This window comes from Oncorhynchus clarkii, chromosome 18 (assembly GCF_045791955.1).
Source record: "Oncorhynchus clarkii lewisi isolate Uvic-CL-2024 chromosome 18, UVic_Ocla_1.0, whole genome shotgun sequence".
Lineage (NCBI taxonomy): Eukaryota > Metazoa > Chordata > Actinopteri > Salmoniformes > Salmonidae > Oncorhynchus > Oncorhynchus clarkii.
In genome coordinates this window covers 3,372,426-3,390,712 of record NC_092164.1, presented here as the reverse complement: position 1 = coordinate 3,390,712, position 18,287 = coordinate 3,372,426, and the positions used below count along the sequence as shown (strand labels likewise).

General features: G+C 44.9%; 1 protein-coding gene across 1 annotated transcript; it reads left to right on the top strand.

Annotated features, from left to right (window-relative positions):
* The first annotated feature begins 1,749 nt into the window (after positions 1-1,749).
* On the top strand, positions 1,750-13,541 carry LOC139372861 (oocyte zinc finger protein XlCOF19-like). Its single transcript, XM_071112712.1, has 5 exons — positions 1,750-1,840; positions 3,263-3,470; positions 8,231-8,476; positions 9,177-9,641; positions 9,727-13,541. Exons 2-5 carry the CDS (start codon positions 3,368-3,370, stop codon positions 9,732-9,734), a joined length of 822 nt encoding a protein of 273 aa, XP_070968813.1. The 5' UTR covers positions 1,750-1,840; positions 3,263-3,367; the 3' UTR covers positions 9,735-13,541.
* Positions 13,542-18,287: the final 4,746 nt, after the last annotated feature.

The following is an 18,287-nucleotide window of genomic DNA, read 5'->3' as shown; positions in this document are numbered from 1 at the left end:
GGTAATATGTACATGTAGGTGGCGTTATTAAAGTGACTATGCATAGATAATAACAGAGAGTAGCAGCAGCATAAAATAAAGGGGGGGGGGGGACGCAATGCAAATAGTCTGGGTAGCCATTTGATTAGCTGTTCAGGAGTCTTATGACTTGGGGGTTGAAGCTGTTTAGAAGCCTCTTGGACCTTGACTTGGCGCTCCGGTACTGCTTGCCGTGCGGTAGCAGAGAGAACAGTCTATGACTTGGGTGGCTGGAGTATGTGGTGGAAAATCGTCTTAGAAATATAACACTTACAAGAACTTGTGAATTCAATAAAGGCTTTTAATACGATATGAGTCCATCCCACATGCAAATGAAGTTACTTTCCTCAGTCCATCTGCCACCATTACCTTTTAGTTTAAGCTTCCTGTTTGTTCACGCCCAATAACGCCCATATCTGCTTTCGGTTTGGTTATAATGGTGGCGGGACCCTTTCATGTCCTAAAAGTAATATATGTCCAGCTGTCCTATGGGCCTGTGTCTTTGGCCTTTGTACTTGTGTTTAGCTTGGTGTGCTCTTTGGTATGTTGCCCTTATTAGGACTAGTATATTGTGTGTCCCTCTGACATTGGTATGTATTATTATTACTGGGTTCGGGTTAAATATCAACATTTAGACATGACAACTCACTACGGAGTTACTGGGTTATTACAGGCTGGCTAAACCGGTCGCTTCGCCTGCGCGCACCCCGCTAAATCGGGAGTTAATGTCATGTATGCTGAGAAAACATAGGAACAATAATTACATTGACAGGATGTAGAGATGATGTAATCTCGTGTATTTGTTGCTTCTTGGCAAAACAACATGCCAATGATTACATTAAGTTAATGTACATGACTACATTAGCTGAGGTCATAATTACATTTGTTACATCTGGACATACTAATTACAAGAGTAAGCGGAGAGAAAATGGTAGCAAAAAATGACCAACATATGAAACATGGAGTATACAAACATTAGCTATATTTGGATCAAAACAGACGGACAATTTTGGGCGAAATAAAGTCCTTGATGGATGGACCTGCAAAGCCAGCGTGAAATTCCCATTTAACCGGTAGATGTTGGCTTTTTTCAATGCAGGATTCTACATGCAGGAGTTAGTCGGTAGCGTGGTGTGTCTGGTTTTGGGTAGGGAAATATGGCGAAGCCGAAGTGCTGTTCGAGTCTGGTGGCTCCAAGTTGAGTTAATTGGTAAGAATTAATTGAATGGAAGACGGAGACGACGAAAAATGGAGCAAACAGGCCAAAAGTTGTAAATGAACATCGGTTTCTTATGGAGTGCGATTCATCAACAATTCATGCAATTCATGCGTCTCAGAAGAGCAGAAGGAGAGAGCATTGTTTTTTGGAGCAGGGCACCGATAAAATGTGTTATATCTGGAGTTTCGTTGGAAGAGTGAAGAGTGAAGAGTGTCTGCCTACTCATGTGATGCTGCGATATGTAAGATACGCAGTGAGAGCGATTGTGAATAAACCACTGCAGTTATGAAATTGATAAAATAATGGCCATGTTTCAAGTGTGTACCGACGGAATATTTTTGGTATTTATTAGGATCCCCATTTAACCACTGCAAAAGTATCAAAATTGTTCACTTCTCTCATTGACTTCTCAAACCCATGCTTGGTCCGCTTCACAAGCGTTCTCTGAAGTCTCGCGTTGTTTGCGTCTCTGGGTTTAGAAACTGGTAGTGGGGGAACAGGAAATTCCGCTCATGCGCACATCATTCTTCACAACAAAGGACACGCCAGAATTGTGCAGTCGAGACCACAACTTCTGTGTACGTTTCAAATGTATAACTACTGGTATGTAATAGCACGTTTTAAATCTTAAGAACATGTCATAACATGCTAGGTAACAAATACGTAAAGTTATTATCACGTTTGGTAGAAGAAAAAAAATGTGCCAAACCTCGTGAGTGAACGTGATCACTTTTTAAATTATTTTTTTTTTTACAATTGACATAGATACTCTGGGTTTTTCTGAGTGGATGTATCTCGTCAAGGTAATCTCATTAAGGATCAAATAATTTGAGATTTCTGGGTTCGTTTAACATGTCGTTTTTGGTTTTGTGTAACGTTAAAATTCACGAGCTGGTAAAATGGCGGCTCCCTCTCGGTCTGCATCAACGGACTTCAGTGCAGGCAGTGAGGGTGCAGCAGAGAGACACCATTTTACGGTTGCACTACTGTTTTGGAGATAAATGTAACGATTATCAGTTTTCTACACGTGTACTAATATTGAGACATTCAGTTGTTTCTGTCTGTCTATAAATGTTACTATGGTGTGAACGGAAATAATATTGTTTTTTGATTTAAATAATACAGGGACGACCAGGTTATTCAGGAAAATAGTACGTAGTGCTGCCTGAAACATACTGCAACCTTGTACTGAATGGTTTTTGAGTCATTTATGTCAATTCAGAAATCTACTATAGATTAAGTTCTGTAGCCTAATATAAAGTGTAAACTTTGTCTAATGTGAATGAACTCGTGTTTTGTTGTCAATGCTTAGCTACCAGATCTGTTGAAATGAGATCAGTGCTTGAATTGGACAGGAGCTCACTGGAGCTGAGTACCAGCACCTCAAATTTCTACTGCTTGAGCTCATGTTCCTCTTATAGAGAATAAAGTGCCAGAACTGTCAAGAGTAACTTTTGTATCCGTTCCTATTTATTACTACTGGCCGACTCAGATTAAGCCTGAGGCTGGTAACATCAACAGTGAGGACAAACCCAGCCTGCCTCTTATTGGGAATTTTCCAGTAAATGTGTGCACATTATACATCTTAGAGTAGTCAGCAGAATAAGTGCACTCTATGTGTGTCTAGGTCATTAGGCGCCATTAAACATGCACCTGTCTTGAGAGTGGGTGTGTCTGTTTATTGTTGTACCACTTGCTATGGCTTCATGTTTACTGTTGCTATGGTTATGCCAGGAATGGAATCTATGCCCTACATGCACCTGTCTTGGGAGTGTGCATATCTGTCTATTTTTGTACCATTGCTTTGAATGGAATCTATGCCCTAATGTGAAACCAAGCTAAAGTTAGTGCAAGGCAAAAAAGATAATGGTGGCTAAATGGCCGAGGGGATGAACCATTAACATAAAGAGGAGTTACGTAAAGGAGGAAAACTATAACAAGTGTATGCCAAGGCTGGAAAGACACTTGCTTCATGAACCAGCTCGGGTTCTATTACTTTGTAATAAAGTATTTTTGAACTCACAGGCTCCGGTATTTCCACGACACTCTCCTTCCACACTAAATCCAAACCTACAGTCACTGGGTCCTGATTGTGACAGTGGAGCCCAGTTTGCTCTGCAGGATCCAGAGATGGCATCAGTGAAGCTGGAAGACTGCAGTCAAACACTGGAACTGAATGTCAACTTTAAAGATGAAGAAGAGGAGGAGAAGATTGGGACATCTGTTTCTCATGGTAAGAGCAGGTTCTATCTAACTAAGTTTGTTGTTCATTCCAACTTCCCACTGTGTATGAAAAGTTGCAGTAGAACTGTTTCATGATGAACTGTTTCAATGAGAAGGTAGATGTTATTTCAAGCTACTGACTAGGGATACACAATATATCGGTGAACATATCAGGTGTCTAGTTGAACGCTGATGTGCAAAACCGATGTCAAAGCTGACGTAAATACCTACCAATATAACGTAGGTACAGGACGTAATGAACTCGCGTAAACTTTTGCGACACAGCATTCCCATCCTAGCCCACCATGTCTGCTGTGTGTTGACTTCAAATTCTGGGGTGTGAACTACGTTTCTATGTAAGCGTTGATAGACATGGTAATGGCTCCATAGTATTGGAGAAAAGCTGAAAAAAACTGACCGTCCGTTACATCGTGACGTGTCATGCTGTAACGAACAGCATGCATAAAGCAACTATTTATGTCTTGCAATCTCTCTCCACCAGGTGTAGCTCTTCTCTCATCGTTTAAAAAACAAGATATGGACAGTGACGGGGGTAAGGAGAGGATACCTAGTCATTTTTTGCGTCATCATTGCATGCGATCAGCATTCTCAAAGGCGCTGTTTACTTCTAAGATCACTTTAGCACCGCCCTAAAAACCTGATTCAAATTCGACACAAACCTCAAATGTCTACTGTTTGAGCTCATGTTCCTGTCAAGGCTTTGGGTAACTGGTGAAAAGGAGTCAGATGCAGGATAGTTGAGATGCGTGGACAAGGTATTTAATACACAAAAAAACACGGGTATAGGAACAATACAACGGTCCGTGAAATATACCGGTACCACGAATAAACTGGCGTTCATACAAAGCCCGGCAACAAAATACGAGCCATCAGATGTATGTGTGAAACAGAGGGTTAAATACTGAATCTGTAATGGGGGAATTGAAACCAGGTGTGAAAAAAACGACAAAAGACAAAACAAATGGAAAATGAAAAGTGGATCGGCAATGGCTAGAATACCGGTGACGTTGACCGCCGAGCGCCGCCCGAACAAGAAGGACTGACTTCGGTGGAAGTCATGACACCGACCTCGGGGACGACCCGGATGGAGACGGTGGAACTACTGCAGCATCGACGGGTCCAATACGTCCTCCACCGGCACCCAGGATCTTTCCTCCGGACCTTACCCCTCCCACTCCACGAGGTACTGAAGGCCCCTCGCTAGACGCCTCGAGTCCAGTATGGCTCGAACTGCATACGCCGGGTCCCCCTCAATGTCCAAATGGGAGGAGGAACCTCCCGCACCTCAGACTCCTGGAGTGGACCAGCCACCACCGGCCTGAGTAGAGACACATGGAACGAGGGGTTAATATGGTAATCGGGGGAAGCTGTAACCTGTAACAAACCTTGTTCAGTCTCCTCAGGACTTTGAATCGCCCCACAAACCGCGGGCCCAGTTTCCGGCAGGGCAGGTGGAGGGGCAGGTGGAGGGTCGAGAGCCCCGGTGTGCCGTGGCGGTCTGTGCCAGTCCTCTGACGCCTCCCGGCCCACTGAAGGTGCACAAGAGCGGTGTCCCATGTCTCCTCCGAGCGCCTAAACCAGTCGTCCACCGTAGGAGCCTCGATCTGGCACTGATGCCTAGGTGCCAGAACCGGCTGGTACCCCAGTACGCACTAGAAGGGGGAGAGGTTAGTGGATGAGTGGCAGAGCGATTTTTGGGCAATCTCTAGCCAAGGTATGAACGCCGCCCACACCCCCGGCCAGTCCTGGCAATAGGACCGCAGAAACCTACCCACATCCTGGTTCACTCTCTCCACCTGACCGTTACTCTTGGGGTGAAAACCTGAGGTAAGGCTGACCGAGACCCTCAGACGTTCGATGAACGCCCTCCAGACCCTTGATGTGAACTAGGGACCTCGATCAGATACTGTGTCCTCAGGCACCCCGTGGTGCCGGAAGACGTGTGTGAACAGGGCCTCCGCAGTCTCTAGGGAGGTAGGGAGACCGGGCAAAGGGAGGAGACGGCAGGACTTAGAAAACCAATCCACAACGGCCAGGATCGTGGTGTTCCCCTGTGAGGGAGGAAGATCTGTTCGGAAGTCCACCGACAGGTGCGACCACGGCCGTTGTCGAATGGGTAAGGGTTGTAGCTTCCCTCTGGGCAGGTGCCTAGGAGTCTTGCACTGGGCGCACACCGGGCAGGAGGAAGCATAAACCCCCATGTCCTTAGCCAAGGTGGATCACCTGTACTTCTCACTGAGACAACGCACTGTCCGACCGATACCCGGATGACCAGAGGAGGGTGACGTGTGGGCCCAATAGATCAAACGGTCGCGGACAGCAGACGGAACGTACAGACGCCCAGCTGGACACTCGGGGGAGTGGGCTCTGCACGTAACACCCGCTCGATGTCCGCGTCCAGCTCCCACACTACAGGTGCCACCAGGCAAGAGGCCGGGAGTATGGGAGTGTTATCCATGGACCTCTGTGTCATACATCCGGGACAGTGCATCTGCCTTAGCGTTCTAGGAACCTGGTCTGTAGGACAGGGTGAAAACAAAACGGGTAAAGAACATGGCCCACCTTGCCTGGCGAGGGTTCAGTCTCCTCGCCGCCCGGATGTACTCCAGATTGCGGTGGTCAGTCCAGATGAGAAAAGGGTGTTTAGCCCTCTCAAGCCAATGTCTCCACGCCTTCAAGGTCTTGACGACAGCCAACAGCTCCCGGTCCCCCACGTCATAGTTTCGCTCCGCCGGGCTGAGCTTCTTCGAAAAGAAGGCACAGGGGCGGCGCTTTGGTGGCATACCTGAGCACTGAGAGAGCACGGGTCCTAACCCAGCCTCAGACCTGCGTCCACCTCCACTATGAACGCCAAAGAGGGATCCGGATGAGCCAGCACAGGAGCCGAGGTAAACAGAGCCGTGACCAAAAGCCCTGTCCGCCTCAGCCGACCACTGCAAACGCAGTGGTCCCCCCCTTTCAGCAGTGAGGTAATGGGAGCTGCTACCTGACCAAAGCCCCAGATAAACCTCCGGTAGTAGTTGGCAAACCCTAGAAACCGCTGCACTTTCTTTACCGTGGTGGGAATCGGCCAATTACGCACAGCTGAAATGCGGTCACTCTCCATCTCCACCCCCTGATGTGGAAATGCGATACCCTACGAAGGAGACGGCCTGCTGGAAGAACAGGCATTTCTCAGCCTTGACATACAGGTCATGCTCCAACAGTCGTACAAGTACCCTGCGCACCAAGGACACATAAATGGCGCGTGTAGAGGAGTAAATCAGAATGTCATCGATATACACCACTACACCCTGCCCGTGCAGGTTCCTGAAAATCTCGTCTACAAAGGATTGGAAGACTGATGGAGCATTCATCAACCCGTATGGCATGACAAGGTACTCATGGCCTGATGTGGTACTAAACGCCGTCTTCCACTCTTCTCCCTCCCGGATACGCACCAGGTTGTAAGCGCTCCTGAGATCCAATTTTGTGAAGAAGTGTTCCCCGTGCATTGACTCGATCGCACTGGCTATGAGAGGCAGCGGGTAAATACCTCACAGTGATTTGGTTAATGCCTCAGTAGTCAATACACCTCTATCCTTCTTCTTCACGAAAATAAACTCGAGGAGGCAGGTGAAGTGGAGGGCCGAATGTACCCCTGCCCCAGAGATTCGGAAACGTATGTTTCCATAGCCGCCGTCTCCTCTTGCGACAGGGGATACACGTGACTCCTGGGAAGTGCTGCGTCTACCGGGAGATTTATCGCACAATTCCCCCCCCCCCCCGTCGATGGGGTGGTAATTGAGTCAAATCGGTATATTCAGAGGGGATGCGCACGGTGGAGACCTGGTCTAGGCTTTCCACTGTAGTAGCACCGATGGAAACCCCTACTCACCTGGGTTGACACGAGAGTGTCCCGACAGACGTCCTCGCGCCTGCTGCCTCGACTCCCAGAGGAACCTCCCCAGCACCGACCGGCAGTGTGCCCTCTGCGGCCACAGATGGTGCATGGAATGGCCCCGCCTCCGGTCGCCCTAAGTGCAGCACCTCCCAGCTCCATGGGCGGTGGTGCTGGGGGATGGAATTGACAGACCCCGATCTGGATGTCCACGGGTAGCCAGCACGCTATCCAGCCGGATGGACAGGTCCACCAGCTGGTTGAATGTGAGTGGTGTCCCTGCAGGCCAACTCCCGACGGACGTCCTCGCGCAGACTGCACCGGTAGTGATCGATCAGGGCCCTGTCATTCCATCACAAACTCCTGTGCGCTCCTCGTCCCCTGCCTCAGGTGTACGAGACGTGAAATCCTAGTGGTCCAACAAGCTGCTTCTTCCCCCACATAAGGCGTTGGCCCACTCCAGGGCCTTCCCTGAGAATCAGGAAACGAGGGCGATACTTAGCCCGGCAACAAAATACCAGCCATCAACATCAACACGCACACATACATGTGGGAAACAGAGGGTTAAATACTGAACATGTAATGGATCGGCGATGACTAGAAGACCGGTGACGTCGACAGCCGAGCGTCGCCCGAACAAGGAGAGGGATCGACTTCGGCGGAAGTCGTGGCAGTTCCTCTTATAGAATATTAGCTCAACAGTATTGTGGAGCTCCTGTGCCTAAATATAAACAGTACCAGCACCCATTTCAGTCCAAGTCAAGCACTGAATTAGATAATTGAATATATAATATATTTTTAGAGAGTAAAGAAAGTGCCAGAACTGTCAAGACAATAACATTTGTTTCTGTTTCTCATTGTTACTACAGGACTAGAATTAAGTCTGAGGCCAGTAACATCAACAGTAATGACAAACCCAGCCTGCCTCTCTCCTTCCACACTGAGTCCAAACCTACAGTCACTGGGTCTTGATTGTGACAGACGAGCCCAGTTTGCACTGCAGGATCCAGAGATGGCATCAGTGAAGGTGGAAGACAGCAGTCAAACACTGGAGCTGAATGTCAACATTAAAGATGAAGAAGAGGAGGAGAAGATTGGGAAATCTGTTAATCATGGTAAGCGCAGGTTCTATCTAACTAAGTTTGTTGTTCATTCCAACTTCCCACTGTGTATGAAAAGTTGCAAAAAGCTGTTTCATGATGAACTGTTTCAATGAGAAGGTAGATGTTATTTCATGCTACTGAGATGTGCATGGTTTGACACCAGTATTGCCAGCATTTGTTTTATTAACTGAGCTATCTGGAGTGATCAGAGAGTAGACTAAAGAAGTGAAGTAGACCAACTGCCAGTGTTTAAAGTTCTATGAAGTGAGTCTGTGTAGTTACTAACTCTTGTGATAGTGAGTGGAGGATGATATGAAATTAGTCTGTGTCGTTACTAACCCTTGTTATAGTGAGTAGAGGATGACAAGCCCCTTTTTTTTGCTTTCATCTCTTACCCACTTTTAGAATAGTTTTATTCCCCTGTATTGTACAGGCTACTGATATGAATACATATGTCACCCGGTACAGACAGAAGAGGACCGGCCACCCCTTTGAGCCTGGTTCCTCTCTGTTTCCTCCAAGGTTCCTGCTTTCTAGGGAGTTTTTCGTGGCCATTGTGCTTCTACATCTGCATTGCTTGCTCTTTGGGGATTTTGGGTTGGTTTCTGTAAAGAACTTTGTTACAACTTATGTAAAAAGAGCTTCATAAAATACATTTGATTGATATGTATATCACACCAATTGACTGGTTGTTCTGATATTGTTCACACAGGAAACCATGTTGAGACATTCTCTATATCCAGAGAGCATCAACAGGAAGATCACATAGCAAAGAGGTCTCACCACTGCACACATTGTGAGGAGATTTTCCCATTTCTATCTAAGCTAAAAATACACCTAAAAATACACACAGGAGAAAAGCTTTACTCCTGCTCTGAATGTGGAAAATGCTTGAAAACATCAACTAAACTAAAAGTTCATCAGAGAACACACACAGGAGAGAAGCCTTACTCCTGCTCTGAATGTGGAAAATGCTTCAAAACGTCAACTGCGCTAAAAGTTCATCAGAGAACACACACAGGAGAGAAGCCTTACTCCTGCTCTGAATGTGGGACGAGTTTCTCAAATTGGTACACCTTAAAACGACATGAACGTATACACACAGGACATGAACGTATACACACAAGAAAGAAGCCTTACTCCTGCACTGAATGTGGGGCGAGTTTCTCTGAACTGGGTACCTTAAAACGACATGAACTTATACACACAGGAGAGAAGCCTTACTCCTGCTCTGAATGTGGGGCGAGTTTCTCTCAACTGAGTACCTTAAAACGACATGAACGTATACACACGGGAGAGAAGCCTTACTCCTGCTATGACTGTGGGGCGAGTTTCTCTCGTCCGGACACCTTAAAACAACATGATTGTATACACACAGGAGAGAAGCCTTACTTCTGCTCTGACTGTGTAAAATGCTTCAAAACATCAACTGACCTAAAAGTTCACCAGAGAACACACACAGGAGAGAAGCCTTACTCCTGCTCTGACTGTGGAAAGAGTTTCTCTCAACTGGGTACCTTCAAACAACATGAACGTATACACACAGGAGAGAAGCCTTACTCCTGCTCTGACTGTGTAAAATGCTTCAAAACATCAACTGACCTAAAAGTTCACCAGAGAACACACACAGGAGAGAAGCCTTACTCCTGCTCTGACTGTGGAAAGAGTTTCTCTCTACTGGGCAACTTCAAACAACATGAACGTATACACACAGGAGAGAAGCCTTACTCCTGCTCTGACTGTGGAAAGAGTTTCTCTCACCTGGGCACCTTAAAACAACATGAACGTATACACAAAGTAGAGAAGCCTTACTCCTGCTCTGACTTTGAAAAGAGTTTCTCTCAGGAGTAAGAGAAGCCTTACTCCTTTTCTGACTGTGGGGCAAGTTTCTCTCGTCCGGACACCTTAAAATGACCTGAACATACACACACTAGAGAGAAGCCTTACTCCTGCTCCGACTGTGGAAAGTGTTCCTCTTGAATGTGCCATTTAAAAAGACACCAAAGGAAACACGAGAGGAGCCTTACCACTGATCTGACTGTAGGAAATGTTAAAACACCAGCTGAGCTTTAAGGTCATTAGAGAAAAGACAAAGGAGAGAAGCCTTATTTCCGCTCTCAATGTGGCAAGAGTTTTTCCCAATTGGGCAATGTAAAAACACACCAACGGATACACACTTCAGAGAAGCCTTATCACTGCACTGACTGTGGGAAGAGGTTCTACAGATTGGGTCATTTAAAAAGACACAAATGTATACCTAAAGGACAGGCCTCATCAGTTCTCTCAGACCAGCTAAGATTAGACACTCCACTTAATTCTCATGTCATTAAATAATTGGCAACGTTGAATTTGATCAAATGAAGAAAGTGTAGAACACTATTGTAATCCTATAGTTTCTCACTGTGAGAGAACAATGCAGAGGAAAGGGAGCATTATATAATGTTAGTCTCTCTTTACTGATCAGTGTGCACCTTGTCAGTTTTGGTGTGAGAGAGAATAAAGTAGACGGCACACGTCAAACGTTTGATTTATGACCCTATGTCCGGATGACATGTGCATGCCCATATTTGGGCATCCGGTAAGGACATCCTGGCGGGAAGTGATTGCGTGGTTATGCCCATATATGTTCATCCTGTTCCTGTTCTCACGCCTTGGAGTGAGTGCGACAATATGTATATAATGCCTTTGAAGTTGTCATGATGATTGCTGTCTAGTGGCCTCTTTGAACTGGGGGGATGACCATTTCAAAGAGTTTGACCCCCCCACCTCCTGTTTTATTGACCTTAGGGTTGTTGTCTATGAAACACGAATGTCCTGGGGTATTGGGGTTGGCAGACGCCTTATAAATAAAGCCCAGAACAAGACATGCGTCCTCAGAACACTAAACAAGATTTTTTAAATCAGCATGGATTTTGTGATCAGTGGCAAAGCTGTGATGACTGTAACAACGGAAGCAGGACCTCGGTTGAAACATCGAGAAAGGGCCAAGTATCAAGCCACAATATACGATGCGCCAAAAAAAATGGTTTCTAAGTGTGTATAGAACCCAAATACCGCCCGCAACTACGCTGAAAGATCAAGTGCTGATGTCTAATGGACATCAATCGGGGTATCGGTTTGATTACCTGGCCTGTAGAGTGAACCTCTATACGGTAGCCGAAGGAGAAGAATATACAGACCAGACTTTAGGAGTGGACTACGGGCTTGAAGACTGGACGGTTTTTCGCAAGGTTGTGTGTCCCGAACTGAGCCTTATCACCAAGGGGGTATAGCTTGTTCAAGGTGCCCCTGACTCCTCAGGAAGAATAATTCACAGGGTGAAAATACAAAGAAAGAATGGACTTCCATGTGGCTACGTGGAGTTCTATTTCGGCAACGAGGAAACCCGCAACCAAAACATTTGTGATGGAGGGGATTTTAGGTTGCACATGCTTATTCCTTTTCAAATTTGGGATCTAATGGAATTGAAAATGTTCCAGCTGTTGGACGCTCTCTTTGTACAGAGCCAACAGCGGCAGAGCATTGTTCATGTAAAGAAGTGCATAATATATACGAATCCTGAGGATTATGATTCAAAGGAGCCCCAAGAAGGTACATCCTCAGAAGGGACAGCCTCCGAAGAAAACTAAGTACGCGGTTGCGTTAACCACGCCCTGATAACCAAAGGACTGGTTCAACAATAAAAGGAGTGCCCTTAAAGCCTCCAGTTCTTCATTTCATCATACACCATGGATATTCATACAACATACCAGGACTCCGATACGACATGGGGGCCAGACCCTAAGGACTCTATGCCTCGCAGCCCGGCTTTCTACTCCCCCCTGGCGAGACCCACGACACCCCCTACATGTACACAGCCTGAGGACGTGTTTGATGGGGTAGTCAGTACTATTTTTGTGGACACCATAAAGGCCACTGAAGCCACACTTCTAGACGTGGTTATTGGAGAATATATAAGAGAAATGCATCGGTTGTGAGATCAATCACCCCAGCAAGCGCCGTATATGACCCGCCAAGATACTACTTCTTCAACCAATTTGAGGAGCTGGTGAAAAGACTGGTCCTGCAGGTTTATACCATCGCTGGTCAGAGCCCTGGAGTCTATGGGTCTTGTGCCGTCTATCCCCGGAGTTTACTTGGTAACCACGGCATTCCTACATGAACTGAAGGAGGCAATCTACATCCACGATAAACTCAAAGAAATCCGACACACCCTGTTGGACGACAATAAATACCGGGAAGTTGTGGTGGCTGATGTGATGACTTTCTGGCTCAATAAACCCCAAGAGACCGAGTGACATGTTGTTATTTAGATGTAATGCAATGGGCAACTATGTGTATACGATGTTAGAGATAATAAATAAATGTCTTCTTTTGAGAGAACTTACAAATAATCAGATTATTGAAAATAAAGTGAACGATGTATCGTTCTACACAACACACAATGCCTGGGTTAATGTAGAGCGTGTGCTGAAAATGGAACAAATCATGAATCATGTTGTGGATGATTCTGAAGAACTAGAAACAACTTTGTCTAAGATTTTACTTGTTTGAAACACCATTTAATTGTAACGTGTATCATATTTGTTGTTTATATGCTTATATATCTGACATGTGTGTTTTCAAAGTTCAGCGACACAAGTCTGTAACTCAAAACCAAATATACAGGGTGTTGCATGCTGTGATCGTTGAGAAAACTGGGACTGAATATACAGACAATCCTGAATTGTCTGTATACGTAATACTTGATGCATGAATAAAATAAGAATTCTATAATGAAAATGAAATGTTGTCGTTATTTGAAAGTGGCTCATTAACGTTATTGTACCTCAGAGAGGCAAGAAGGATGGCGGAGCAGATGTTGAAAAACATTTATTATAATCCCTCTAACCCCGGGTCTTATGGGGGTAAGGAACGTTTACAGAGAGCTATAGCCGAAGAAACAGGTAGCCGGTTAAGTGATGCTAAAGTGAATGAGTGGTTATCAGAGCAGGATGCATAGACTCTCCATAAACCTGTAAGAAAGGCGGATCTATGTGACATGCAGGTCCTTGCAGATAAAAATGATGGAAATCGCTACATGCTAACGGTTACAGATATTTTCTCTAAAATAGCATTTGTAAGGGGCTTAAATAAGAGCGGGGCAGAGGTGACCCGGGCCTTTGACCCTATCTTGAAGGATGGAGGAGCCCCAAAGAAAGTGCAGACTGATGGCGGAAAATAATTTTTTTAATAATACTTTTCAGAAACTCATGAAGAAGGACAATATAGTACATTTTGCTACAGGCTCGGATTTGAAAGCTTCAGTTGTTGAACGCTTTAACAGAACTCTGAAGGAGCGGATGTGGCAATATTTTACAGCTCACCACACGCATAGATATATCGATATAGTTCAAGGTTTAGTGAAGGGATACAACAACAGCTGCCATAAGAGTATATGTATGAAGCCCTCCGAGGTCTCTTCTGAAAACTCTTTTCTTCAAGTCTTTAAAAATCTGTATGGTTTGTTCCCCCTTCGCCGTAAGAATTTTTTTTTTTTTAAATTCATAGTTGGGGACTTGGTGCGTATATCCAAGTTGAGGGGTGTTTAGACTCAAAATATGAGCAGCGATTAGTTGTTCACCGCTACCGAGTGTTGTCTTGGAGGATCGTTACAAAATATAACACTTACAAGAACTTGTGAATTCAATATAGGCTTTTAATACAAACATATCAGAAGCCTAGATGGTCCGCGGAACACACCCTTTTCCAGAGCACTGGCTCTGTTTTTATACACATACAACATATGAGTCCATCCCACATGCAAATGAAGTTACTTCCCTCAGTCCATCTGCCACCATTATCTTTCAATCTGTGCTTCCTGCTTGTTCACGCCCAATAACGCCCATATCTGCTTTCAGTCAAGTTATAATGGTGACAGGACCTCTTCATGTCCCAAAAATAATACATGCCCATCTTATCCTATGGGCCCCTTATGTTTAGCTTGTCCTTATTAGGACTAGTAGACTATGTGTCTCTTCTCTTCATGTCCTAAAAATATATACCCTATGTCTATAGTCCATCAGTTGGTCATTTGGCTGACCCCCTCCTTTGTATGTCCCTCTGACCTTGGTATGTCCAGCTGTCCTATGCTCTCATGGCCTTACTTTGGCTTCCTGTCCTATACAATAGACAATGCATTTTACCAGAATGGCAAATGCACTCTAAGTGTATCTTTCTCTTGTGGTACAGTATTATGTTTCTCCCTATATGTACATCTTGCTCCCACAGTGTCTGCCACGCATACCCCAGGTCTACAAGTTAAAATATTATGACGGGGAGCTTATAGAGGGATCTTTTTATGAGCAGGAATTACAGAAGGTACAGTTGGGTAAAGACAAAGTCTTTCACGTGGAGGAGATTCTAGATCAAAAGAGAGAAAAGGGTAAAAAAAAAAAATGGGTGCTGGTCCGCTGGAAAAACTGGCCCCAAAAGTTCAACAGTTGGGTATTAGAGCAGGATGTGGTGGAGGCATCGGGGGTTAACTTAAACCCTCATGCATGATAAATACCCCATCATTCGCGGGTACACAGGAGTGCATCATGGAACACACCGGCTTCTACCTGACTCTCCCCAGTAATGCGTCGTAATAATCAGAGTTAGAATTATACAACCAATTTTCCAAAGCCTATAGAGTTACCAGAGGCCTGTAGGTCTCAGCGAGATTACATACCCCCATAGTTGGTATAATATCAAAGATAAGGACCGTGATTTTTATTGCAAAGGGATATCGGAACCTGCAAAACTTATTAAGCTTAAAAAAGCTTAAAAAACTGTCGACAGGATCGTCTCAGAGTTGAATGAACTCTTAACCCTGAACAATATGGAAATATTCCTGATCTACAACCCTATACATAAACGTGTACAAATCTCAGGGGATGCTGACGGGGGTATAAAGACCAGCGGTAAGTTAGCCTACATGTTGGGGATGGGTCCCAATAAATGGACGTATGTGAAAGATAAATTATTCCCATTTCCTGCGGATATACATTCAGGATTTTACAACATATTTGTGTATACCGACATCATATCCTATCAAAGGGTCGGAGACAGCTGTGTGCCCCTCCTGAGAACAGTTCATATAGACGGAAAGGATGGGGACATAGTCACTGTCACCTACGACAAGCCACACTACGTACCTGTAAGCAAGAAATATATTGAAAACATTCTGGTTGAGCTTAAAACGGATCAGAACGAAAACATTGAATTTACTTATGGTAAAACGATTGTAAAACTCCACTTTAGACCCACCAAAACCTCTCTACAAATATAATATTAGTATTATATATTTTTATAAACATAATACAAATAAATTTAAATAGGGTTATGGACCATCAACATCTCGACCCTAACCGCTATGTCTCATACTATGTTGATCAAGTGGGTAATGGACTACCCGGCTGTTATGGATCCCCGACCATGTACGGTTCGGGGATAGGAGGGATAGTTCGTAACCTCTTTAGGATGGTTTTACCGTTTATGAAGAGAGGCTTCAGCATAGCCAACCCACATTTAAAATCAGTGGCTAAAAATACAGTAAGTGAGGTTGTAGCCAATGCTATGACCAGAAGGGCGTCACCAGATGCAGAGCGTCAAGAAAGCTCGGGGCTTATGATGTTGTCTCGAAGACCAAAAAAGAGACCTCTGGGTATAAGGCGCAGGCTTGCTTCTAAAAAGCAGAGGTTAACAGTTAAAAGAAACTCAGTAAGTCAAAGACGTGGTACAGTGAGGAGGTCTGGACCAAAAACGACAAAAATACTCTGAAGTATTTTCTAAAAGAAGAGTGCAACATGGCTCTTTTACACCGCATGTCCTCTGAAGCTGTAAAGACAGAGCTCGATTTTTTTCACGCCCCCCGTAACCCAACATTCAAATAGAGAGGTCCAGTTATGTGGAGATAGCCCCACTCTGCCATTACAGACAACGGTCCTATATAATTTTTCATACCAGGCCACGGTGACAACTATCTGGACTTCAACAACACCTTGGTGCATTTGCGTCTAAAAGTGACCAAAAGAAATGGTACAAATATTGCAGGCGATGCCAAAGTGAGATGACCCAAGATGGCCGTCCGTTCTTTAGCTGTAGCCCCAACTAGGCTTCTCAAGAGGGGCAGGTTTCTTTTTAAACGCAGAGACATAGCCGTTACTTTTTAGGAATGTACGCAGCCGGCCACTCCCATGAGGAGCAGGCTGGTTCGTAGCCTCAGGTGTTCTGGAATATTTGCTTTTAAATCCACGATTAAATAAGAAAATGGCACTTTGGTAGCGTCCTCATAGCTCTCCATGAAGTAGGATTTCCTTCCCGGGTACATCTGCTGAGCTAGAATGCTAATTTGCAGTTTGTCTCTAGGATTTTTGAACAAAACCATGTAATTGGCGTTCAAGCTAATGCTACGACTATTTTTACCTTGGTGAAACACATTCTGCACCGAGTAAAGCACGGACAGGTTCCTATGATTTTTTATTTATTTTACCTTTATTTAACCAGGCAAGTCAGTTAAGAACAAATTCTTATTTTCAATGACGGCCTAGGAACAGTGGGTTAACTGCCTGTTCAGGGGCAGAACGACAGATTTGTACCTTGTCGGCTCGGGGGTTTGAACTTGCAACCTTCCGGTTACTAGTCCAACGCTCTAACCACTAGGCTACCCTGCCGCCCCATGATGAGTATATTGGGTAAAAGCTCGTGCAATTTCGGGATGTTCGCTACCTGCAAATAGCATATCGTCCAAAACCAGCAGATTGTTTTTATGAGGAGGGAGAAGTTCATCATCAGACAGGGATTCAGGTTTTCCTTCAACAAACTTGATTTTTATTGTCTTCAATAATTCATCATACAGAGGTTGATAACATGAATAACACCACACAACATTATCAGGCTTTTGAGATAACACATGTTCAGAATTCTCTAAAATACTTTTTACAAAGCAAGTTTTACCACTATTTGATGGGCCTGCGATTTAGGCCGAAAAATGGCAGTTGCAAGCGGGGGTCAAAATCAGCTACAGCAGTCATTATATCTTAAGCTTTAAGACACACTGGGGGGGCTTGTAGCATAAGTCAGTAGCCAAAGGGCAATGTGGTCCCGTCAGACAATAGCAGTCTCTTGTCATAGACTACCCTGAATCTTTTAGTTAGTGGGGTGTTCCTTATATGGAAGCCCTTTTTATCCCTATCAATTTTTTTGTAGGAGCTCAAAATCTCCAAGTCACTATTCCTGTTGTTTATGAAACCCTCGACCAAGCGTGTGATTGATTCCAAGTTTACACGCGGGGCATTTTCATAGTTTTGAGTCATGCCTTTGGCTTTCAACACCACGTGATTGTCTTTAGTCCTAAAAGCATAGCTTTCGGGTCCACATGAGGACCATTCTGTGATATGGTCACCCTCTTCAAGTTCACTCGTTAAACCACCCAGATAGTCGCCAAGTTGGGGGTTCCAATCACCCTGTTTGCTTATATAGACCACAGAGTCTGTGTTGTGGTAAAGAACCCGCCTCTGAAGCTGTTCCATGAGGGTGTACAGTTCAAGTCGGCAATAGGCCTTGGTAAATGCTGCAATAAACACATTTACATTACCCGGGGGTAGAACCCACTTCTGGTTGCGCCTCCATTGCACCAGGGCAATGTCTTGACTCAAGAATGAAAAATGTGAAATTTCGTATTCGTCCGAAAAAACAAATTCCCCAAATTCTTTGGGGTTTTTAATGATCGACGTTGTTAACATATTGCATCTCTGCGATAATTTGCCCCAAAGTGAGTTGCCCATCTCTAGAGCCTTAG